General features: G+C 47.7%; 1 protein-coding gene across 1 annotated transcript in view; it reads right to left on the bottom strand.

Moving 5' to 3' along the window:
* GAD1 (glutamate decarboxylase 1) overlaps positions 1-24913 on the bottom strand; it is a 41971-nt gene that overhangs the window by 16489 nt on the left and 569 nt on the right. The window contains exons 2-6 of the mRNA XM_030327451.1: positions 23808-23951; positions 20315-20377; positions 14108-14266; positions 12504-12746; positions 6595-6685 (exon numbers count right to left, since the gene is read on the bottom strand). Coding sequence (XP_030183311.1) covers positions 6595-6685; positions 12504-12746; positions 14108-14266; positions 20315-20377; positions 23808-23889 — 638 coding nt within the window. The 5' untranslated portion in view covers positions 23890-23951. The remainder of the gene's footprint in view (positions 1-6594; positions 6686-12503; positions 12747-14107; positions 14267-20314; positions 20378-23807; positions 23952-24913) is intronic.

Below are 24913 nucleotides of genomic sequence, written 5' to 3'. Positions count from 1 at the left end.
GGAACACAGATAATTGGTCTAATATTTGTACTTGGGATCTAAAAACAGGTACTCAAAACCACTAAAGCAATTTATTTCCTGGAAATGTATTAAGTCACCAATCATAAAATAGAAACCAGCCTGGGTTACCTAGAGAGGTGGTGGAAATACCTGCCCTGTGACTTTTCACCAACAAAATAGATTTTATCTGAATGGAATGTCTTAGATGTGGTCCACCCAGAGAAATAGAAGGAAGGAAAATGACTTTCTTGGATCTCCTTCACCTTTAAGATGTAAGACGATGCAAATGTTAATTGAAAAAATGTATTCTAAGTTCCACATAAAATTGGTTTGCAACTGACCGAAACCGACTGCCAGTTTCATACTTGTAGAATCTATAAAACTCAGAGCCAAAATCTATCTTTTAAAAACAATGTAAACATCTGAAACCTAACTGTGAATCTAATTGGAAATATTGACCCAGGTTTTAAAGATCTCAATATAATTATCTACATGGTTATTCTACTAATAATCCCCAAGGACAGCTATGGTTCTATAATTCTCTGAAGTCAATATCTGTCAAGAATAATTACAAGTGATGATTTTCTAATTACCAATTATAAATAATAAGAAGATAGTCAACTGGCATACACAGCTGAGTGTGGGTACCAGATACCTGAGCAGGCTAGCTTTGTCTTCTAACAAACTGATTTAGAAGTAGCAAGCCATACTCTTCTCAAAGCAACTGAGAACAGAAGCACAGTCAAGTAGACCGGTCACTGAAACAAGATTGTGGTGCCAAGGATAGGGCTTAAGAGTAATCAGAGAAGGTCCATCCACCGCAAATTAAGCCAGAAAACAAAAAGATATTTACTGACTCTGAGGCTCTTTGTCTTTCTTCTTTTGGTTGGTATTCTTAAGCATTAGAGCCTATTGTGGGCTCAGCTCAGACCATGCTTGCTCAAGAGAGATTCCTAGATTGACTCAGTCAAGTGATATGGGGAGACTTTATCATTGATTAGGGTGTTTGGGCTGAATGCCAATACCGAGGACTAATGGGAATTCTTGTTGGCTTAATGATTTAGAAAAGCTGTTTGCAAGGATGAAATAACAATTGTATAAGACACAGGTGAAGCTACTAAGTTTTGATCATTTTGGGGGGGTTGGGAAAGCAATCAAATCAATCACTTGGTGGTAAAAGAGGACAAAGGGTAAAAGACAATAAAGAGATCCTGGAGGACCCTCAGGATATATCTGTTGGTAGAAGAATTCTGTTTCCAGAAAGAATATGTCCATTTTCCTTGGGAAGACCCTTGAAATTTAGGAGGAGGACCCTTGGAAATCGTGTTCAGTTACCATCACCTCTGGAGGTCACAATCATGCTTTGGTTCTGCTCTGAGCCCCATCACCGTAGCAACCAACACTCCCTCATGTCTGATGGCCTGATAAAGGAAGAAGAAGAGAAGGATTCCTGGTTTAGCCTGTGCTGCTGAGTGTACCAAGAGGCAAACTCATGATGTGCTTCTAACCATTCTTGAACAAATGTGGTATCAATAGTGCCACTGAGTTTTGCAAATGTTGGAATGGCAAAAATGTGTGTGTGGTGGAGAGGTACTGGTGTCAGTGTGCGTGCTGGAATCTCGCAATACCGAGTGAGAAGGCTCTCTGGGAAAAGGCAAGGAACAAATGGAATCATACACCACAATATCAGAACCTTATCGAGGATTAGATGAAAGCTGAGTTGGAGTCAAGTCAGTGTTAGATGGCCGGGCAGGAACCGCATGGGGGAAGGGAGGATGGATGGCACTGAAGGCCAGGGGGTTGGTCCGCTTCATGATTTAAATCAATTTAGGTCCCAGGTTTGCATGAATTAGTGATTCTACCCAAGGACCAGGAATAGGCCATTATGCTCAGGATTAGGAGGAAGAGTCTAGAGAGTTTGATCATGAGACTATTTGATCTCATCTATTTCAGTCTCCTTATCTATACCAGGTTCCTAGTTGCTAAAATTTTCTTTCAGTTTTGTTCAATAAATACTTATCGAGTGACTATTCTCTGCCAGGTAGCATCTTATATACTGAGGAAACAAAGATGTTAGATACCATTTCCAACTTTGGTGAGGAAGCTTACAAGGATGAATCCAGCATTTGTTTCTTGGCCTTGTTGCATCCTGTTTGACAGCCCCTGTCTAGGTCTAAAGGACCAGTTATCCCACAGCTAACACCAAGCTTATCCTGATTCATGGCTTTAGTCCTGACATCCTCTCTTGGAAGCTGACAGATTGGTCCATGGCTGTTGATCCTCAGCTAAGCCTGACAGATGGGCTAACAGGATGTTCCCTACTTCTGATACTTCTCTGATCCTACCTTCCCATCCTGAACCGTGTTTACAACTGGGAGTCTGCCTGTACCCAAAGCCTTATACAAGGCCTTGAAATTCACCCTAGAGCAGTGGCTCTTAACTTAGTTGGTGTCATAGACGCCTTTGGGAATCCTATGGAAAGCTATGGTCCCTCTCTCCAGGAAGAAAATGAGGATATGCACATCATTTTTGTATGCAATTATAGGAGATTCTCCTCTTGCAACCTGGACTCCAAGTTAGGTACCCCTTCTCTAAATGACAAACGAAAAGTGAATAAAGCCCAGAGAGCCAAGGTCAAATAAGGATTCAAAAGAAGCTGGTTAGATGCTAAAGTCAGCATATAAGATGACATTTCAGAATCAGAGAACAAGAAACTAAACCTTCAAAAAGCTCTGGGGTGAAGTAAGAACACGGGACTGGAAATTAGGGACCAAAACAGGATGGTGACATTCATGAGTGACATTAAAGGAGAGTTCGGAGTCTTTCTGTGTTCTGAGTAGGGTGGTGAGTCGGCCCTTTTTTAGTGGTTCAACTCAACTTCCTAGTGGGATTCATTCCAAACTAAGGCAAATTGATTAAGGCTTCTATTTCTCTTGTGGCAGAGTCTGTTGGTTGCTAACCAGTATCAATTTTCCTTTGCTTCATTCAGTTTTATTCAGGGTTGTAATTCACCTAGATCAAAGACTACATTTCCTAGCCTCCCTAGGTGTGGCCATGGGACTAAGTTCTGGCTGAAGAGATGCTATGGGAACTGTTGTGTGGAGCTTCTGGAAAGGTTGCTTAGAAAGAAAGAGTGTGTTCCCCTTTTGACCACGCCCCTCCTCCCCTCCTTTCTTTCCTCCATCTTCCTCCCTCCCTCCCTTCCTTCTTCCCTCCCTCTCTCCCTCCCTTTCATTCTTCCTTTCTTCCTCCCTCATTTCTAATTCTGGGACACATAAGTGATAGCTAGAGCTCCAGCAGCCAGCCTGCACCATGAGGTGACTCTCAGTATGAAAGCCATGTGCTACAATATGGATTAGAAAAGCACAAGGAACCTGGAGCTCTGGTGACTGTCAAACTGGGAACTTCTTTAATGAGAGAAATAATTTTCTATGTAGACTCTCTAACTTTACACTCCTCTTAGATTTCTCCTCCTTACAGATGTGGCAGCTGGCCCATCTTCACCTTAAAAGATAACACATCTGAGAGGAAGCTTAGAGAGCCCCTCTGGTGTCCAGAGATGATGAGAGACAGAAACAAAAGAGCTGGGAGGCATCTCAAATGGCAACGGTGGCCTGTGTAGTGGCTGCCTCTCCTAGGCATGTTCACTGCACCTTGCATACAACAGGCACTTAAGACTGGTGCCTTTCCAGTCTTCAGAACCACTCTGTAGGATGGATATTATTATCTCCCATTTTCTGAAGAAGGAACTGAGTCTCAGAGAAATTCAGTGATTTGCTTTAAGATCTCAGTATATTTCGGAGTCAGAATTCCGTCTTTTACCTCCCAGCTGCTTTTCTATGATGAATGAGAACTGCTTACTGCAGGTTCCTCTCTAACAACTTGCCTAGCAGTATAAAATGACTGATAACTGCCACAGAAAATTTCTCCTGTGTAATTTCTATGAAAATAAAGCACTAGATACTTGAAACCATAACCTCGTAACAAGGGGCTGTGATAGATCTTGCCATTAAGATTACGGATTGTCGTCAGGTGCATGAGGGAAGGCTGCTGTTTGCACTTGGGCACTGCTCAGCCTGCAGAGTTGTGCTCGGTGGCCCTGTTTTGGAAGAAAAGAGCTGGACGTGCCATGGACAACTACACATTTGTGAAGTTTTCTTTGGATCTTCATTGGGTCCTTGCTCGGAGAACAGATCTCAAAGCTACATGCACAGGCAGGTGTAAACGCATGAACGTAAATGTTCTATTTTCTGTGAACAGTCAGATACCTTACGCTTTGCCACTCAAATTAGGAGACCACATAGTTCTTTCTGAAAGACTATATTGAGGAATATAATCATTACTTTCTATTACCAGTGCCACCCAAATGCAATGATAGAGCAGGCCAACAAAATGAATATGTCACTAATTTTGTCTGCTCTGCCAAAGAAAAATCCCTTTGCCATGCTTTCCCAGGTTTATTTTGAACACTGTCCCCAGCTGGAGAAGGAACTGTCTCAAGGGAGCAAATTTCTGCATAAGCTCCTGACAGTGCTACCACATTTCATGATCTTCCAGGGGAACTGACTTAGAACAATTTCTAGATAATAGTTATTACTTCTTCAGACAATGCCTTGTCTCTAGAACTGACAGAAACTATTTCACTATGTTAAATAACCTTCTCTATCGATCTGTTGGAATCGGATCATATTTTATAAATATCCATTGTGTTCAGTACAGCTGCAATTACTATGTGCCATTTAGTTGGACTGGCCTTGACCTCAGATGGCTGGGACATATTTTAGTGTTTCATGGCTGAGCTGAGGTAAGGAAAGAGTAAGAGACTTGATTTTATGGACACACAAAAAGGAGAATTTGTGAGATCTCTTTGGTTGAAGAAAAGCCTTTTAGGAGACTATCTGGTCATGAACTCACAAAAGAGCGAGTTCCTTTAATTTACCTTGAGATGGGCCATATATGTTAGGAAATTGCAGCTGAGAAGCCTACAGGATACACACTTAAAGATGCTGGGTGAATTCAGTGCCTGTGTTAATATGAGTACTTGGGCCTTAAAGGATATATACCTTTCTACCTATTCTATTTTTCTCATTTATTTTCCAAATAGTTAAGTTTTTTTTTTAAGTTATACTTCCTCATTTAAAATTGTTCCTTAGTATGAGATGTTCCAATTAAGCATTAGTGTCTTTTTTCAAGTTATAATTAGTACATCATGATGTCTGGGCTTGCTGATATATTTGTATCTCACAAATCATACCACAGTAAAGGTTGCAAAGGCGAGGTTTTTTTTGTTAGAGGAGGCCAAACAAGCAATTGTATCTTTGATCCCAATTCCTCTTGTCTCTTCATAGCCTCGGTGCTCCAACATACACACTCTGTGACGTTGACCATGACTTGCAAACAGGGAGCATGAAAATCATTTTTGTTTTCAATCAATTTAATCTCCTGTGCCTTTTAGCACTAAAAACCTCACTTGTCACGTTTGCTTTTAAAAATCGGTCACTGCTGTTTTAAATTAGCAAACAACGCAGGAATCCTTAATTAATAAAAACTTTTCTGAATGTAGTTAAATATTTTGAGTCACAGCATTAAATAGCTTTGGAACACACATGTATCAACAGATAATTTTAAAGTGCCTTCTCAGGTTTTGTGGCCAGTAGGAATTTGTTGAAGAAAAATAGAATATCTCGAACTTTAATAACTTACATTCTATCTTGATGTCAAATGGAATTTCTCATCTTAAACAATATCACCCTTTCACTTATATTCATTTTTCAAATCTACTTCACCATGAACTTAGAAAGTGGGTGGTTATTTTCTAAATATTTCCACGGTGACTAATGTAATTCTTCTATGGTTATTTTAAAAATTATTGTTAGAAACTTGTTTTATTATTTTCCTCTGGATATTTTAATAGAATGTGGTGCCATGGGCTGGGTGTATAGATAGTGGTAAAACATGATCATAGTGCTCAGAGAAAAGACAGTACTCAGTAGGCTATAACGACCCTCCATCAATTCGTAACCTGTCCTTGTCTCGAAAGAGGGAGTATATATATAAAGGAGTCTGTGGGGGTGATTGCAAGAAGACTACCCAGGAAATCCTTGCACCTCCAGGGCCTTAGAGTCAGTTTCATATAAATTTATAGGAAACTGGAAACAAATGAAGGTTTTGCCAACTCAAGTACAGAAAAAAATGTCAAATTCAGAAAAACAATGAGTTATTTTGAAAGGAATATATATCACTACCAGCTGAATTTTGTTCTAGAACTTTTAGGTAAGCAATAGGTGGGTCAAACTAGTTTGTGGCTTTCTGGCAGCTTTAACTGTGAAGGAAATATGCCCTAAGTGATGAGGACCAATGTACTTAGGTGGGAAAACAGACCAAGATCATACTCCAAAATGTGACCTCTTTAGATGCATCTTTAAGAGACATGGATTCTCTTAGTCTAATATAAACTTAAAAGATTTTAAGAGAAAAAATGACTAAGGTAACTGTAATAACATTATTATAGAACCATTGGAAGTGGGCTTTTAAAGCAACAAGCCATAATCACACATCTTGGTTGCTTACATGAAAATAATATGCGGAACTTACATATTGGTATTGGCAGTTGATGTCAGCCATTCGCCAGCTAAACCAATGATATCCAGTCCAGTGGAGAGCTGGTTGAAAAATCGAGGGTGACCTGGAGAAATGAGTAACAGACAAGCATCAAGGCAAACAGATTTTTCAAGCTATCTTCCAAGCAAAGGCTGGCCACACTGATGGGCTCTTTATCCCAAGAGTCTAACAGGACTTCCCAAGGATATGGGGGAAGGGAGGGCAGATTGACCTACCCTATTCCAACCTTTAGCATCAATGATGTTCCCAAAACTTATGTTTCTGAAGCTGAATCCTTAAAAAAAATTTTAATGTTAATTTATTTGAGAGAGAGAGAGAGAGAGAGAGGCAGACATAGAACCTGAAGCAGTCTCCAGGCTTTGAGCTGTCAGCATGGAGCCTGACGCGACTCAAACCCACGAACCGTGAAATCATGAACGGAGCTGAAGTCAGATGCTTAACCAACTGAGCCACCCAGATGCCCCTGAAGCAGAATGCTTTTGAAGTAAAAAAAAAAAATCCTATGTCATGAAACTAATAAGCTTTCCAGTATCTAATTTATTGATTTTCAGATGAACTTCTCTGTCATAATGATTTTTTTAATTACAAATCTGGATAGAGTGGTCCTGATTTTATCCATAAATGTTTCAACTTTTAATTGAACATCCCAAGGATTTAACCCCAAATCAACATTTACTGATGGAGGAGAGCCTTCAGGACTCAGAGAGGATTTGTGACTCTGTGGCCCAAACCAAGCCCGGGGGACAGTGCGAGCTCTGATCCCGATGTCTCTGGGTCTCTATGTCACTCAAATATGATGTCAAGCATTAGTGTGTTTTTGTCCATACATAGTCAGGTGACCATTAAACCAAACTTGTTGCTGAGATAACCTGGCATCTCCTCTGTGAAACAGAGGCAAATATAGCTTCATTCACTCATCAAATTGTTGGTAAAATAATTGTTATTACTATATAACCTTAAAACCGGTTATAACACAAAGTATGCTTTAACAGACTTTGTTCTCAGCAAATTCAGGATTGTTGCCAAGTTTTGGCCAACTTGGCATTCACAGGAAAACTCAATCCCACATCAGCAGGCTTGGCTAGGTTGTCACGAAGGTGTCAATGCAATAGATTATCTAGGGGTGTGTGACAGAGAACTGGTATTAGAGAGAGATGCTGACTGCTGTGCTTCCAGTAGAAATTGCTTTTGCCTCTGAAATAACTGTCAGAGAGCTGGTGTTTGAATGTTCCTGGTCTGAGACCCCTCTCTGAAAATGTCTATTCTTCCTTAGATGTGATGGCGACTCATTTAGAATATCCAGACTATGACTTCTTATATCAGAATACACCAATCTCTGAATCTCAACAGTCCTCAAAAAATAATACTGATCTTCAGGGGGAAAAAAATGAAAGAAGCATAAACAGTAAGCTTAGTGTAAGTTTGGGGCCAGATTCCAGATATTTATGTAGATTACTCTAAAAAAATGATTCCACTTTGCTCAGTGCCAGCAGAATCTATGAGATCTCCTGCAACATAACAAATTTTGTTGATATCCACTAAAAAACATGCAATATCCATTTGAAAACTTTCAACAATAAACATTTCAAGACTGAATATATATATATATATGTATATAGAATTTATCATAAATAAATGCAATCGCACTTTTTGACAATGTATCAAAACAAGCCATCTCTATGGCAGACACAAAAGATGGACAATGATAGATGGACTAACACAAATGTCCTCAAATAAAAGTGAAACCATATTGGGGTGCCGGGGTGGCTCAGTTGGTTAAGTGTCTAACTCTGCCTCAGGTCATGATCTCACAGCTCATGAGTTCAAGCCCCGAGTTGGGCTCTGTGCTGACAGCTCAGAACCAGGAGCCTGCTTTGGATTCTGTGTCTCCCTCTCTCTCTGCCCCTCCCCCACTTGCAGTCTATCTCAAAAATAAATAAACATTTAAAAAATTCTATAGAAAAAAAAGTGAACCAGTATCTCTTTGTCCATTGAATATACAAAGGAAACAAAATTGTCTAAAATCTTACTTTTATCTTATGACTACAGCATTCTGCCTCCAAATTTCTATCAAGTAATAAAATGACCTATTTTCAACTTCAATTTCAATTCTCCATATTCAATGAAGTAACAGATGATAAGTGTAGTACTAAGCAGCACATGGCCTAAAGTCAGGTAGGGGGAGAAAGTTATTTTTCAAAGTGTTTCAATGAATAAAAAATGGAGGGGGAAATTTACTAAGAGACACATCGAGCAATTGCAATGTGGGGGATGAATTATAAAATTATAATGTATGAATTACAAAATTCATGAGACCATTGAAAATATAAACATTGAATATATTAAGGAACTGTAAATTTTGGATTTTTTTTATCTAACAATGATATTATGGTTATTTTTTGTAATGTTTATTTGAGAGAGAGAGAGAGAATGCATGAGCTGGGGAGGGGCAGAGAGACAGGGGGAGAGAGAGAGAGAATCCCATGCAGGCTCTGTGCTGACAGCACAGAGCCCCACATAGGGTTTGATCCCATGAACCATGAAATCACGAACTGAGCCAAAATCAAGAGCCAGATACTTAACTGACTGAGCCACCCAGGCGCCTCTTGTGGTTATTTATTTTTTAAAGAGTTCTTGAGAATGAAGAATATTTATGGATGAAATAATATCTTTGAGATTTGCTTCCATATAATAGAGAAGGGAGGGTAATAGGTGAAACAAACTTGTCAGGAGTTGATAAAAGTGTTGGGTATACAGGGTTGATTGTACTATTCTACTTTTGGAAAAGTTTAAACTTTTCCATAATAAAAAGTTAAAAAAGAAAAACCAAGGAAGTTGGTATATCTACCGTGATTGTGGGCTGACCAGTCTCTGTCTCAGGTCACAGAGAATCTATATATACTAGTTCCTTTTTCAGAGATTGTTAATTTGTGGGGGGTTTTGTTTGTTTGTTTTTAATTTTTCGTAATGTTTATTTATTCTTGAGAGAGAGAAAGTGGGGGAGGGGCAGAGAGAGAGGGAGACAAAGAATCCGAAGCAGGCTCCAGGCTCTGAAAAGAGCTGTCAGCAAAGAGCTCAATGAGGGGCTCGAACCCATGAACTATGAGATAATGACCTGAGCTGAAGTCGGACGCTCAACCGACTGAGCCACCTGGGTGCCCCCAGAGATTGTTAATTTGTAAAGAAATTTCCAATACCAATATCATCTCTTTACAAACTGCACCCAGATCAGTCTGTTTTCACTTTATTAAAACCCAATTCATTATTTTGGCTGACTATTAACATCCTTAAAAAAACACCTTCCACCTGTGGGGTTTACCCTATCACTCTGATCTATATCTAAATTACAGATCAGCCACCAGGAGCTGTATTTTCGTCTGGCAGCAATATTATACTTTCCCAGGGTCAACACCTTGAGATACAGGTTTCACACTGCCTGAGAGATTACAAACTCTATAAACGCAAATATCTGCTCCCAGAAGCTGCTTGGAGGAACAGGGGTGAAGGGCTGCAGGCTAAATATCTAAGTAGAGTCATACACTGGTCTAATAAGAGTCCATGCTTCTATGACCATGTGATGCTTCAGTTTTGGAGGCAATACGAGCTGCGATTATGACAAATCAATTTTTCTTTGAGGGACAACACTACTCTGAGCTTTGGTGATAAAAGCACATGGTCTCACCTGTCTGAGAAAGTGTGTGGAGAGTGACTTGACAAAATAAAAAACACTGGACTAAAGCAAGTCCAGCTAAAACACACATGGAGAATCCCGACTCTTTTTTGTCTGGCTACATAACACTACTTGATCTCCATCAGGGATAGGTTAGCCATCAGACCAAGGTGAGCCGCAACTAAACTGATGAGCAGGCTTTTCTTTAAAAATCAAACAAAGACTGGGCGCCTGGGTGGCTCAGTCGGTTAAGCGGCCAACTTCGGCTCAGGTCATGATCTCATGGTCCGTGAGTTCAAGCCCCGTGTCGGGCTCTGTGCTGACAGCTCAGAGCCTGGAGCCTGTTTCAGATTCTGTGTCTCCCTCTCTCTGACCCTCCCCCGTTCATGCTCTCTCTCTGTCTCAAAAATAAATAAACGTTAAAAAAAATTTTAAAAAAATATCAAAGACTTTATAGCATAATTAAGTCTTGTCCATCCTGAAGTTATTCAAGGAAGCCGCACTCGTTTCAGTGGTCTTGGCACACCTCAAAAGCTGTTTGGGATTCCTTATTTAAAAATGCTTCTTTGGCCAGCCTATTTCATTCCAACACTTGGTTTTTGACACACAATAGTCTCACTCAAGCTCTATCACCCCCAACCTCCCTAGTCTTGGCCTTAAATCTATCTTCAAGTGACTAGGAGGAGTGAGAGGGATAACAAAGGAGAGGAGAGGGAGAAAGAATAAAAAGAACAAGGTGCTACCAGGGGCTCCCCTGTGGTGGCAACTATGCCACGGACTGCCACTTCCTGTAGATCTGTCTGCCCAAGAGCTCAGGAAAGCCAAGCTGCTGTGGGGGAGAAACAGCAGGAAGGAGAAACCATTGCTCCACTCGTAGGCTTAGAAACAGCCAGTCAGAGATCCAAAAAGTCCTTCAACTTGAAGCACCTGGGAAGTAGCCACTTTGGCCAGGACCATTGACTAGAGAGGTTTCTATAACATGAAACAAGAGGCAAGAGGGCATCCTCAAAGGCCTCCTATTAGAAATAGGATTTAATGACTCAGATTGTCTAAACTCCAGAGGTTAAAGTGCAAATGGTGTGTATGTGTGTGACATTTTTGCCTAGAGAACAGAAGGGGTTGTGGGTTGAACGGTGTCCCTCAAAAATATATGATCAAGTCTTAGTCCCTGGTTCCTGTGAATACGACCTTATTTGGAAAGACGGTCTTTGCAGATGTAATCAAATTAAGATGAGGCCATAATGGAGTGGAGTAGGCCTAATCCAAAGATTGGTGTCCTTATAAGAAGAGAAAACTTTGGGGACACTTGGGTGGCTCAGTCAGTTAAGCATCCGACTCTTGGTTTTGGCTTAGGTCTGATCTCATGGGCGTGGGTTCAGGCCCTGTGTCGGGCTCTGCACCTACGCCATGGAGCCTGCTTGGGAGTCAGTCTCTCTCTCTCTCTCTCACTCTCTGTCCCTCTCCAACTCACACTTTCTCTCTAAATATAAATAAGTAAAGTTAAAAAAAAAATAAGAGAAAACTGTGGACACATTCGCAGGGAGAATGCCATGTGAAGGTGGAGGCAGGGACCGGAGTGATGCATCTACAAGCCAAGGATGCCCTCATCCACCAGAAGCCAGAAGAGGTAAGGACAGAGCCTAAGAATCTTCTAAGAGGGCATGACCCTGCACACCTAAATTTCAAACTTCTAAACCTCTAGAACTGTGAGAGAATAGATTCCTCTTGTTTTGAGTCACCGGGTTTGTGGTAATTTGCTATGGCAGCCCTAGAAAACTAATACAGAAAGGGAGGAAAATGGGCCCAATTCTCCCCCGATTTAGGGGCAGGCAATGGTAAGATTTATCAGAATGAAATAGGCATGAAATGGAGGAGAAAAAAGAAGCAGGGGACAGGTCATTCTCCTCTTTCTAGGTTGGGAAGAGCCTAAAACCAAGAATGAAAACTCTTTTTACAGAACTTGAAATAGCACCACGTGTTTGTATTTCTTAATTTATGTTTACAACAAAAAATGATGATGAGCTTTTGCCAGACTTAGGCCTTCCACCCACTGCCACTGTCCAAAGTCGTTCTGTGGTCGCTAAACATGTTGCTGCTTTCCCTCATCAGAGTTTGTGCTTCACCTTGAACATGAGTTTGCTGTCCTCAACTGGCAAGGGTGCAATGGGGGGGCGAATTTCCCGCTGCACGTCCGCCTGGCTCTCACTCTTACCTGTACGAACCCCATACTTCAGGGTGTCTCTGCAGTCAACCAAGATCTGTTCCAGGGACTCAGGGTGGTCAGAGAGCTCCAAGTTGAAGCCCTCCATGCCTTCCAGCAGCTGGTGCGGGTGATGGAAGTCCAGCACCTTGGTGGAGCGATCAAATGTCTTGCGGACATAGTTGAGGAGTATGTCTACCACCTCCAGTAGGAACTGCACAGTTTGCTCTTCCCCGTTCTTAGCCGGAAGCAGATCTGAGCGGGAAAGCCAACAAGGGGTTATCGCCTGGCTCATGTCTGAATTGCCTTAGTCCAGACATCCCTCATATCAGCCACGACAGCTTTACAGACCTGGTATATTCCAGGTTATGTATACACATTGAGAATCTGATGTGCCGTCTCCCCAGAAAAATGCACATATGTCTATATACAGAAGTTGTGCATAGACTTTCTGAAGGTTTACAGACTGTCTGAGAGTTAGGCTGCTCGTAAGTGGAATGGAGTGCTTTGAGTAGCCATGAGCAGCCTACTCCTACTGTGGTCCACTTGCAGGCTGACTGAGTGCCCGTCAGGTATGTGATGGAAGGAGCCTCTGTCTTGCTCCCCTGGGACCAGGCGTGTCCCTCTACATCTGTTTAAGACACTGGCTTTTTGGTTGGGCATTATGATATGCTTGATCATTGACGGCAGAGGGTGAGGGCTCTGTGGGCAGAGGCTGAGGTCCTCCCCTGAACAGAATGGTCCGCTGTAGTGTCCTTGGATAGAAAACTAGAGCTAGAAGACGGGCTCAGAAAAGTGGGAGAGGGAACTCCCACCTCTCTCCCTCTTGACCTCATCCTTTGAGCTTGGACTTTGGGATATCTGGGGGTGATTTTGGGTTCTAGCCTGTGGGAGGCAGAGTCAGGCTGGGTTAAGCAGGGAGGAAAACTGTAGGGGGCCCAGCTGCAGTTGTCAGCCATAGCGCAAGAGCTGATTCGCTCTACATGAGGCTCTGTATCGATTCACCGGATTATCTCTGAGGTTCAGTGAAGTCCTATTGACTGTTTGGGTCTGGCCTCTATGGCCTGTGGAGAGTTAATGGAAGGGGGCAGGTTTACCTTCAAGCTGTTTTAGGAGAGGCTGAGAAAACCCTCCAGAGACCAGAGTTGTGGGGACAGCAGTAATCAGTGAAAAATCTCCAAAAGGAAAAGGAGTTTCAGAACAGCACTTGGTCTTTAGGCCCAGCCGCACAGCTTCCCACAGAGTGATTTTCTTGTTGCCAACCCTGAAGGATAACTGCTACCATGGGAATCACTGGATTTTCTTATATGTAAGATTTCTTCACGTTCAGAGATTCTATGAAACCATATTTGCCCCTGCAAGTGTCTTCAGAGTTGACTGTTTTTATTGACTGCCCTCATCCAGGACCCACAACGAAGAAGTCCTAGGCAGTAGGGAAGGAGGGAGTATATTCGTTCAAATATTGGAAAAGTAGTTTCTTGACAGTTCAGAAAAAGTAATGACATTTTTGATAACAGAAGTATAATTACAGGAAAAAGTCAAGAAACTCAAGGCACCTACTGGATAGGATTGGTGAGGGTTGGGGGGCATGGAGAGGGTAGGAGGGTGGGGACTACCTCGAGCAAACAGGTTGGAGAAGTCCGTCTCCGTGCGCCGGAAGCGTCCATCCCTGTCGCTGTTTTCACAGGAAAGCAGGTTTTTGGAGGACTGCCTCTCCTTGAAGGCGCTCACAAGCCGGCTCTTCTCTTCCAGGCTGTTGGTCCTTTGCAGGAAGCCTGTAGCACAAGATGCCGGGTCAGAGGGAATGCACTAAGTTCCCAGCCTTGGAGGGTCAGCTGCCAGGCCAGATCTGCTCTCCAAGCAGGGTTCTTGCTTCTCGTGAGAAGCAGAGTATCTGCATTTTATATATAAGGGCTTTGGCACTGCTGGCCTCCAGGCGGGGAAGGGGCAATGCCAAGTGTCATCAGTGGCACAGACCCAGTCATGCAAGAGAGGAAAACAGTAAGCAAAGCCCATCCTCCTCTCTGAACATGACACTGAACTCAGAATTAAGTCGATTGGACAGCTTCCACTCCAGTAACTAGCCCCGGGATGGGGTTTTAAGGGGAAGGACACAATTGGATAGGATGCTGCCGGCACTGGGTTTATGGGAGGTGCAACCAGAGGAAGGAGGAGGTGAGGACCAGCAGAGGGAGGAGTCAGGGAGGACCAGCACTAGGGGTTAGGGAACATGCTTTCCTCAGGCACCAGGTAATGCTCACAGGGTTGAATGTAAGTATAATTTTTCTGACCCAAACATGACATGCAGCTGTCTCCACCCCACCCCCTCTCCTTGAATAAAGGTACTGGGGAAAGAGACAAGGAAGCCTAAGACCTTATGTGTGCCGACATTTAATTCTATAAATACTTACTGAGCACGTATCTTTTCTTAATGTTTATTTTTGAGAGAGACAGAGAGAGACAGAGTGTGAGCAGGAGAGGGGCAGAAAGGGAGGGACACACAGAATCCGAAGCAGGCTCCAGGCTCTGAGCTGTCAGCACAGAGCCCAACACAGGGCTCGAACTCAGAAAGTGCGAGATCATGCCTGAGCTGCAGTCAGACACTTAACCAACTGAGCCACTCAGGCGCCCCCCTTACTGAGCATCTATTGTGGAAAAGCACTATGCTAAGCATCTAAGATAGGGGATAGATAGAGATAAATGAGACAGATCTCCCACCCTCCACAAACCTACAGTTTGGCAGATGGTCACCAACATTGGAGTAAAGCTAGAAAGCCACCCTAGAACTAAACAGACTGAATTCCGAGCCCAGGGTGGGACTCAGAGCACCTCACCTCTGCTCCTCAGAAGGAGGAGAAATCTCTCCCATCTGAGGTGAGCAGCACAAGCACCAGTGGCCAACAGAGAAGCAGGTTGAGGCAAAAGAGCTGGAGACTCTGCCAAGGAGGAGCACCCTCTTTCCCTCAGTATCTACACCCATTCCTTCTGGGGCTGGGGACCTGCAGACCCACTCCTTCCCTCAGCATCTCCTCCAACCTTGCCTCAATGTTAGCCCCAAATGCAACACACAGAAAAGAAGAAGAACGTTCTAAGCTTCTTGGTGACCCCAAAGCTGTCTTTGTAGGTACCAAGATCCTCGGGGAGTCATGCACATCACAAGGCAGGCTTGGCGGAAAGTCCCAGGAGGTTCAAGGAGAGACAAGTTAATCTGGGGAATGCAGCTTTACTTCCCCAGGACTGCAATTCAGTGGCGAGGGGTGGAATAAGGAGGGATGCAGGGGGAAGGCTGCAGTGATTGGAATCCTCCCACACACAGGAGCGGGGGGCTATTTTTGGAGGGAAGAATAGGCAGCAGGCCGTTCATTCTTCCCAGCACTCACCTTGTAAACTTATTGCTAGAGCCCCAAAGGACATCAGGAGAGGGGTAGGACACTATAATAAAGCTCCACAGTTGGATGTAAAGATGGGGGTTGTATTCTTTCCCTCTCCTCTTCCCCTACTTTCTGAATTTCCCCTACAACCCCCAGAGTCCAAAACCTGGAGCCAGCACTCATTTGCCACGGGGATGCAGGAGCACTTGGCCCGTGAATTCCAAGACTGCTCACCTGCTCCTGAACAGCGAGCTATGGAATTTGCCAGGCTAAAAAGACCAACCATGTGGCCTAGTGGAAATGAGGTCCTACTGGGTGAACTCTTACTCTTTAGGTCTCTGACCTCTGGTTGGCTCTGACTCACTCCTTGGGAAAGCCATAAGTCTCTACCTTGAAACCCCTTAGAAACGCCTTTCCTCTGGGCAGCTGCAGGACCTATGACCTTGATATAGGCTTGGGATGTTATCTCCAAAGGAGGTGCTGATACAGGCATTCCCAGACGTGTCCTGATAGTATTGAGAGATGACAATTATGACACAACTTTAAATCTGCATCTCATCCTTGGGCCACACTTCCTGGAGTGCACTAGGAATCAATGTTTCCTATCAATCCTGTACTTATGAATAGCACACTTACATTGCATTATAAATTGTGTTTAAAGCCATTAATTTGCTATATAAATTCTTACTGCATATTGCTATCAGAATAACAATTTCTTGGCAGGTATTTGTTTTCTAGGACATTGGGAGCCTCACAAAAGGTAAATGATCCAGACCTCTCATGGCTCTGAGAGGCTCTGGAAAGAAATGTATGCTTCTCCAAGGATGACCAGGTGGAGGGTGACATTGAAGTCAGTGCTTTGGCAACTTCCCCGGCTAGCAAGGGGTCCTGGAAGCAGGGGTCCCTGACACTGAAGCAGACTGTATTCTCTCTTGCTCTGCATACCACCCGTGAGAACCTAGTTCAAGCCTGTGAGCGACTGGTAATCCAGCTCAACATTCCTGAGAGGCAAAGAGAAAACCAGAGGCAAGCTTGTAGCACTCTAGCTAGCTTTAAGGGGAGAACAGGAGCAGGAGGTGAACCCTGTCATGACTCCTCCTCTGGGCAGTGAGGAGATCCTGAGGCTGATTCCTTACCCCTACCCCTAAACTCAAAGGCCTGGGGGCCCACTGAGTGGGGAAAGAGTGTAGGGAGCCAGAAAGCACTCGACTTGAGCCAGTTGTTTCCAAATGTGTCTGTGAGCTGTGCATGGCATAAGGGCACATGGCCAAGGGTAAGTGGGGGTTGAAGCCCATCCCCCCTGCTCTGCTGACCAAGCTGTAGCATGGAATTGCATCTACCTAGAGAAAGGAGCTCTTTTTCTAATTTTTATGGGCTGACCTTGCCAGGTCTCTCCCGTCCCACCTTTTTTTTACTTCAAGAGAAGCCAGAAATACAGAATATTCGCAGTCTTTCATTGTTTAAAAGTTGCATGGGGGCATCTGGGTGGCTCAGTCTGTTAAAGTGACTGACTCTTGGTTTTAGCTCAGGTTGTGATCTCACGGTTCATGGGTTTGAGCCCCACATCAGGCTGCAGCTGGCAGCCCGGAGCCTGCTTGGGATTCTCTCTCTCTCACTCTCTGCCCCCTCCCTTTCTCTCTGCCCCCTCCCCTGCTCATGCTCTCTCAAAATAAATAAATCTAAAAAAAAAAAAAAGTTGCATGGCAGCTAACACAAAATTAAACACACCCACACCTCATGGGCTAAGTAAACCAGCTCGGAGGCTCTAACTGGTAGCCAGTTTTAGAACTCTGCGTACATAAGTGATGGAGGGCCAAGGACACAGTGAGAAGTTAGCAGAACCCAGAGCCCAAACTTTGGGCTTCCTGCATCGCGTTCTATTTAGTCATACCACCATGCCTGTAGCTACCCCCACTCTACATCTTGGCAGACCCTGGGTTTTCTCTGCCTGATTATTTTCCCAGAGGATTCTGACATCACCGGTGAGACCCAGGGCCTTCCTTGCAGCTTTAGTCCCTGGCTTCCAAGGAAGGGAGGTTGGAGAGGGGGTGGGGGTTGAATCTTGGCAAGGCACTGAAGATGTTTAGGGGAGTCACCCAGGGCAATGGGGATTTGGAGGTTGGAAGAGGACCATTAATTCTTACCCCGTCCTTATGTGAAAGGTCAAACCAACCTGGGTAGTGCCAAGAGGGCGGCATCCAGGCTGGTGAATGTCTGGGGGGGAAGGGAGCTGGGGTGTCTGTGCGTGGGCGAGGTGGGAAGGCTGTAGATTTAGGTCAACACCGAAGACTTCACTTTGGACAGCCAGAGTTGGCCCAAAGTATGGAAACTAAATCTGCCTGGGGTTTTGTTTCCTTTCAGAATCAAACCTAACGTGAAGCCTCCTCACGCGTGGCCCCCAAAGCTTGACTATTAGCAGAAGGCAATTTCCCCTCAACAGACTACCAGGCCTCTCCTCCTGTCAAACAGGTTGCCACTTCTCTGAAATTAGTGTCGGGGTACGTGTGTGTTTAGAAACAAAGGAGAAACTCTCTGGAGATGGTCACCTCCAAATGTTCCAGAGTCCTTCCTCAGGCTAAACTGATGCAAACTCGGGGACTCCTATTTTCAGACCCAAGGAAGCTCAACTCTTTCTTGCCCAGTTACTCTTTAGAGACGTTTCAGGTGTGTCTCCCGAAGGGGGCAGTTAGACCTTTTCTTCCCCCGACTCGGATGAGGGGGGCGTAGAGGGCAAGGCCTGGGGCGCGGGACGGACGCAGGGAATGCGGGTGGACGAAGGCTGCCCGCCAGGCAGGCGCAGGACCGCGGGGAAGGCCACGCTCATCCCAAGTCTCCCCCGCCCTCCCCGCGACCGCGGCGGGCGCCCAGGGCTCGTTCAGTTCTGCTTGCCCGGCTGCATGACAATGACGGCTGCAGAAGCTGAGCGCCGCGGCCGCCGAAGGGACCCGGCGCGAAAACGGGCCATTAAGCCGGAATGGCAGCGGGGGGAGGGGGCTATTATAGAACAAAGCTCGGCTGCGGCCAGCTGCCCCCCGCGCGCGGACGCGGCCCCGGCCTAGCCCCGCGGGCCTCGCGTGCTGGGGAGAGGGTCAAACCCGGGGCCGCCCCGCGCGGCAGGGCTGGGCTTTCCCTGGAAGATGGCTGGGTCTAGTCGAGCAACGCTCGCTCACCGAGAATGCTGCTTGTTGGATCAAAGGGACAGAGCCCCGGAAACGCAGGGAGGGCGCCGCGCGGCAAAGCGGGGGACGGAGGGTAATTCCCAGAAGCCGTTAAATGCCCCCGGTCTGCTCCGGCCCCAGCTGCCGCCTTCCTCGGGCCCCCGGACGCAGAGAAGCTGGAAGAGCAGGCCCGGGGAACACGCCGTGGCCGGCCCGCGCTCGCGGCTGGGGCGGGAGTGCCCCGTACTCGTTCCGCCGCTATCTCCCGCGCGCAGCCGCTGACGGATGGCTCTTTAATAAGCCCCTCGTTAATCTTCCCCCGCCTCTCCGCCCCCTGCCCGTCCGTATTTTCTGGCCCGATAAGGTTAGAGATTTTAGACGGTGAAATGTAGCAAGGAAAGCAAGTCCTCATTGTTCAGCGGAGCCACTCAGCTGTGTCCCTTCGAACAAATCTCCTTTTTTCCCTTACCAAAAAAAAAAAAAAAAAAAAAAAAAAAAAAAAAAATTACAGCCCTTGGGCGTTTTCATTTCAGACCATCACGTCTCCGGAGAAAGGTTCTTTCTCCTTTCCAGCTCCCAGATCTATTTTTCTTCCTCTTTGGCAAATCGTGCCCGACACCCCCTTTCTCCTCTTGCGGCCCCACGCCCCGCCTGGCCCCGTTTCCTACCCTCCTCTCCTTCAAGGGCAGGCTCCGCAAACCCTCTGGACTGCGCCCGCCCACACCTCCCCAGGCAGGCCACCGGGGGCTGCAGGCAAAGAATGAAAGAACGAAATCTGAATCCGTTATGACATATCGGAGCAAATTCTCAAACTGGGGAGGCCAACTTTCAACGTACGTTTGGCGGGGGTAGGGGCACGACCTGCCAGCCTCCTCCTCAGGCGGAAATCGTGCCTTAGGCCTGCTCTCCAGGAAAACCAGACTAGTTGACCTTTTCTACCAGACCCTCTAGCCGCAGGTTGAGCGCACGCGTAGGAACGACCCGGACGCCGGGCAAGAAGAGCCCGGCTGCCGCGCGGGGGCGCTGTGCTCGCGCTTTCCCGCCTTAGACCGGGGAAGTCCCGCCGTGTCTCGGTTAGTCCCGGACTCCAGCAAATAAGGTCCCTCCCGGCCGGGTCAAGCAAAGGCGGAGGAGGGTTAAAACAGGTTAGAGGAGCGTCTCGCATAGGCGTCGGGGCTTTAGAAAGCCAAACCCAAGAGATCGATCTCCTTCTGCGTGCGCCCCACTCTACCCAAACCCTCAAAACCCGCGAGCTGCGCCGGCCCGCCAGGCCCCAGCGGGCCCTTTCACTCACCGCAGATCTTGAGCCCCAGTTTTCTGGTGCAATCCATGGGCCACGCCGCACAGGTGTCATATGCTAAAAAGCAAAGAGGTGCGATCAGTGAGATTCGGAACGTGGGGGACCGGATCGAGGGCAAATGTGTTCTGGGGAGGAGGAGCAGGTCTTCGCCAGTGCTCCTCAATAAAAACTCCTTCGTGAAAGGAGCAAGAAGCCAGATCCGTGGGCCGACGGGCAGACTCGTGCCCTTCGAGGGCCCATCACACTCCCTTCCTGTTCCCACTTTCAGTTATAGAACGGGGTCTCTGGAAGGCCGAGAACCCACGGGACCCTCCCGTCCTCCAAGCGACACTGGCAGGGTAGCTGGGGAGCAGGATCGGAGTGGGACAGGGCCGAACCCACGTGCAAAAGACGGGGCCAGGCCGCTCCTTACCCAGGACCCACCCTCCAGGCCCTGTCCCTTGGCCTCCGCCTTGCGGACTCGAAGGGCGACCACAGCAGCCCGGAAAGGGAACACAGAGGCATCTGGGACCAAAACGTCTCATAATTTCTTGGCGGGTCTCCAGCCGAGTGGCAGCTTAAAATAAACTGGCATGAAATGGGGTCGCGGAAGAGTTCAGGAATTAATTTGGGTGAAAAATAGTATTTGACTAGATGATCGGGCTCGCATGGCTGCTCCTCAGTCGGACCCAGAATCGGGAAACAATAGTGCGCCTCCGGTCCTCATCTCCGATCCCTTCTTCCCAACCTGCCCCTCATTACCCTTCCCTCGGACGTCTCGGGCGTGGAGCGGGAGAAACGCAAAGGCAATCGGCGCCTTTCCTCCGGGTCCGAATGGCAGACCATTCTGCTGCTGTGTTTCCTTCATTACCAGGCTCAAACTCCTCAGGGTCTATGCGGCCCTCGAGGTTCGGCTTTCCAGGAAGGTGCACGGGGGTGCCTGTGGCGGCCCGCACTCTAACTGGTGTGGTGGGCCCAGCGTGAAATACCCTTCGTATCTCTCAAAGCATGGCGCCTCCAATCATTCCCATCCCCCACCCCACCCTGGCCCAGCCTTTCAGCCCCGCGCGAATGTTGGTGGCGATAAGGAGAGTGACATCCATTAAACCCGAGGCACAACAGAGCCCCAGCGGGGAGAAGAAATAGACCGACGTCAGTGAGACAGCAGGTCACAGATGGAGTTCCTGCCTCAGACAGCAAATCGGTGCGAAAGCAAAACCCTTATAATATACCTGGCGGGTAAAGAGCTATTTCCACGTCAATAAGTGCTTTTGCTTTAAACACCATCTCCACTAATACTCAGAACAACCCTGTGAAACAAGAAGAGTGTTAATCTTAATACTCATTTTACAAATAAAACATTGAGGTTCAGAGAGGTTAGCGAATTTTCCAAGGTTACTCAGCTGGGACATTGGCGTTCAGACCCACTGCACTGCCTTCAGAGTTGGGGGGGTTATAGTGAAATAAAGGGACAGATAGATGAGGAAAAGAAGTGAGGATCCCCTTTGGCTCAAGGAAGGTCCAGGAGACGAGTGGCGGAGAGCTGGGAGAAGGGGTCGCTGGAGCAGGAGGCCGAGTAGGTTGTGCGGATCAAGCAAGGCCCCCCCCGGGAGAAGCTTGGAGGGAGAGAGAAACAGAGCCAGCAGGCGGGTAGAGGGTGTGTCTGCAAGGGAGGGTGAGAGCCGGTAGAGAGCCGGGCAAGCGCTTGCAGCTTAGGATGCCCCGCTCCGCAGCTGGGCTGCTGGGGGGCGACTGACGGCGTTCTCAGGACAGGTGCTGCACGCTCTTCCCAGGCAGGGTCCTCTACTATCTTCCTTCTGCCTCGGTGGCTTCCGGGCGCCCCAGGCCAGGTGCGGACTCAGGTCAGCGCCTCCACTGGTTCTCGCACCGAGGTTGGGCGTGTGCGTTAGACCGTGGCTACCGCCGGGGGTAAGGTTAACGGGGGTGGGGTGGGATGCGGGCAGACTCTGAGGTGGGTGAACACAGCGATCGCCCAGCCCTATCAGGCAACAAAAAGGGGGCGGGAAATGTAGACAGGTCTGGAAAAGAAAATCCATCAAGGCCAGAGCAACAGACAAAGGCGGGCAGGCCTCGCGTTCCTCCCGGCCTGTTCCGGCCAGCTCGGCCGCCAGTGCCCGGCTCACGTGCCACCAGGCTGGCGGCTCTCCCGACCCCTCTTTGTTGTGTGGGTAATTGTAGCTCGCCTGGGAGGCGGGGAGAGGGAGCTGGCAAAGGGAACTGAAACGCAACCTCAGGACTTAAACCCCGGTCTCCGGGGCCAGGAGCCAGTAGCTGCGCCAAAGAATTGGAGAGGGGGCTTGCCAGATAACAATCCCCCACCTTCGTTTATGGGAACAATGACATTTCTCAAGCTTGTAGAAAGTGCCATAAAAGCGTAGCAATAAGCTCTTCTAAACCACACTGCCACTCCTAAGCCCTCTTATATAGAAATTCTGGGGCTGTTACTACTGGAGCTGATAGATTGGTGTGTGGTGTGTGGGGGTGGCGCATATCAATCCAAAATGGGAAAAAAGAAAACAATTCCCTCATCGCCACGCTTCTACAGAAAGGTAGGAAATACATCTAAATTAAAGACAGATTCTGGAAATGGGCTAAGGAGCACACTGAGCTAGAGGTGGGGAAGCATAAAGCCATCCCCCCCCCGCCTTGTATCTGGTTCCCCCGTTTTTCTCTCTTCCAAATCTGTCAATTGCTAACAGATCTCCTGCCCCGGAGAAAGGATTGGGTGCCCTCTCCTCCCGCCCTAGCAAAGCTGCTTGCCCCTTCCTAGTTCCCCACCTCTCTCCCATTCAGGTTGCTGCCCGATCCTTGCTTTCTCTTTTCTCTTTTCTTTTTTCTTTTTTCTTTTTTTTTGGTCTGAGATGTAATTAATTGCCTGAAATGTCGAGGCTCGATCTCAAACCGTTTTATGCACCTTTCTCACTCCTGGCTTCTCCCTCACATCGTCAATAGCTCGACGCAAAATTTCCAGCAATTAGGGACCCCGAGTTTTCTTAAAAAGCTGCAATTAACGTCGAAATTTCCGCTGATTATAGACTTCGAGCACAGCGCGGGGGGGGGGGGGAGGGAGGAGGGGGGCCGGATCTCCGCTCAACGAGAGCTGGAGACAGAAAACTCTATTCCCCGCCGAGGCTACAGTCTCCTCACCACCGCCCTCTGCCCTGACCCCAGTCGTCCCACCAAGCGAAGAAACCACACACAACAAAAACAATACTCTCTCTGTCCGTCCCTCCCCCGAAGCGAAGCCCCCAACGATCGCCGCTGCTCGAACCTTGTGTGGTTCCTACTCTCCAGCGCCCCAGAATCTCCTGGCATCGCTGGCAGTCAAACGACCTCTGGCCAGGACCCAGGTCAGGGCCCCATCTCTTTGCAGCCTCCATCATCTCTGCGTTCCCCCTTCCCTTTCCGTCAGCGCAGCCTCCTCCACGTCCCCAGCGCCCCCATCTTCCCCGCAGTCTATTTGATAGGAAACTGGGACAGAACCTACTTGTGGGGCGCAGGTTGGTAGTATTGGGGTCCGCTCCCGCATTCGAGGAGGTTGCGGACGAAGAAGGGGTCGAAGACGCCATCAGCTCGGTCGTCCTGGGCCTCTGCTGTCCGGGGTCCTCGGCCAGTCGCGCGCAGGAACAGGCTGCAAAGAGAAGCGAGAGCAGTGCGGGGAGGGCTTCCGGGGTCCGGCGCGGGAGGCGACTGAGCAGCTGGGGGCGCGGACGCTCCCCCAGAAGTCTGGGCTTGGGACAGAGAGGCGGGAGGAAGGGCACCTAACCGGCTGGGTCGGGGTGCGCCGAGGGGAGGAGGAGACGTGCGCGCGATCTCTGGGACTCTGGCGCAGGGCAACGTAGCCCAGTGGCTGCTCTCCAGTCTGGCGGCGGAGCGGGGTGACCTGGAGTGCAGCGCAGAGACTAGGGGAGCCCAAGGCCAGTGCAAAACGCCTGAGGTGCGGGGGATAGGGGTAGGAGGGCACGGGAGGCTCAATGTGCGATTTTCCAGCCGAGCCACGACCAGCCCCTTGGGCTCTCAGCAGCCTGAGGGCGGGCAGGCGGGGGGAGCGCGCACGGGGCGGGCACGTCTGGTTCGGTGTCTGGTTCCCGTTGTTGTGTCTGGCTAATTCCCTGGAAAGAAGGAGGGTAACTGCTCCGGGGACCGGGGACTTTGTGTGAGACAAGGTTAGGGGAAAAAAGAGTCATATTTTTACATTCTCTCTCTGACTTGATCGGGGAGAAGAACTACAATCACCCTTGCACTCCAGACAGCAAGGAAAGCAGCGGGTCGGAAACCTTGTCCCACCCCGCTTTGAGCCATCTGGAAGCCTAGGATGAGGCTCGGTCCGGGTTTCTCTGTTCCCTCTCCACCTAACTCTCTGAGGTCCCGGGATTTGTCGCTGTACAAAGCCGGAGATTGAGGGGGGCAAGAAAGGACATTACCGGAGAAACGAACTTGCCCTCTGCGCGCTGAAGTGCGGCAGACTAGGATCGGTGCGCGACGCCCCTTGTACACTGCGCTCGGCGCTGGCGCGATGGCTACCGAAGGCCCCGGGACAGAGAGTGCGGGCCAATCTGGGTAGATCTAAGACTCTGCCGAGTAGCAGCCGCC

The sequence above is a fragment of the Lynx canadensis genome, chromosome C1, assembly GCF_007474595.2.
Source record: "Lynx canadensis isolate LIC74 chromosome C1, mLynCan4.pri.v2, whole genome shotgun sequence".
Taxonomy (NCBI): domain Eukaryota; kingdom Metazoa; phylum Chordata; class Mammalia; order Carnivora; family Felidae; genus Lynx; species Lynx canadensis.
This window is presented reverse-complemented; position numbering and strand designations above follow the sequence as displayed.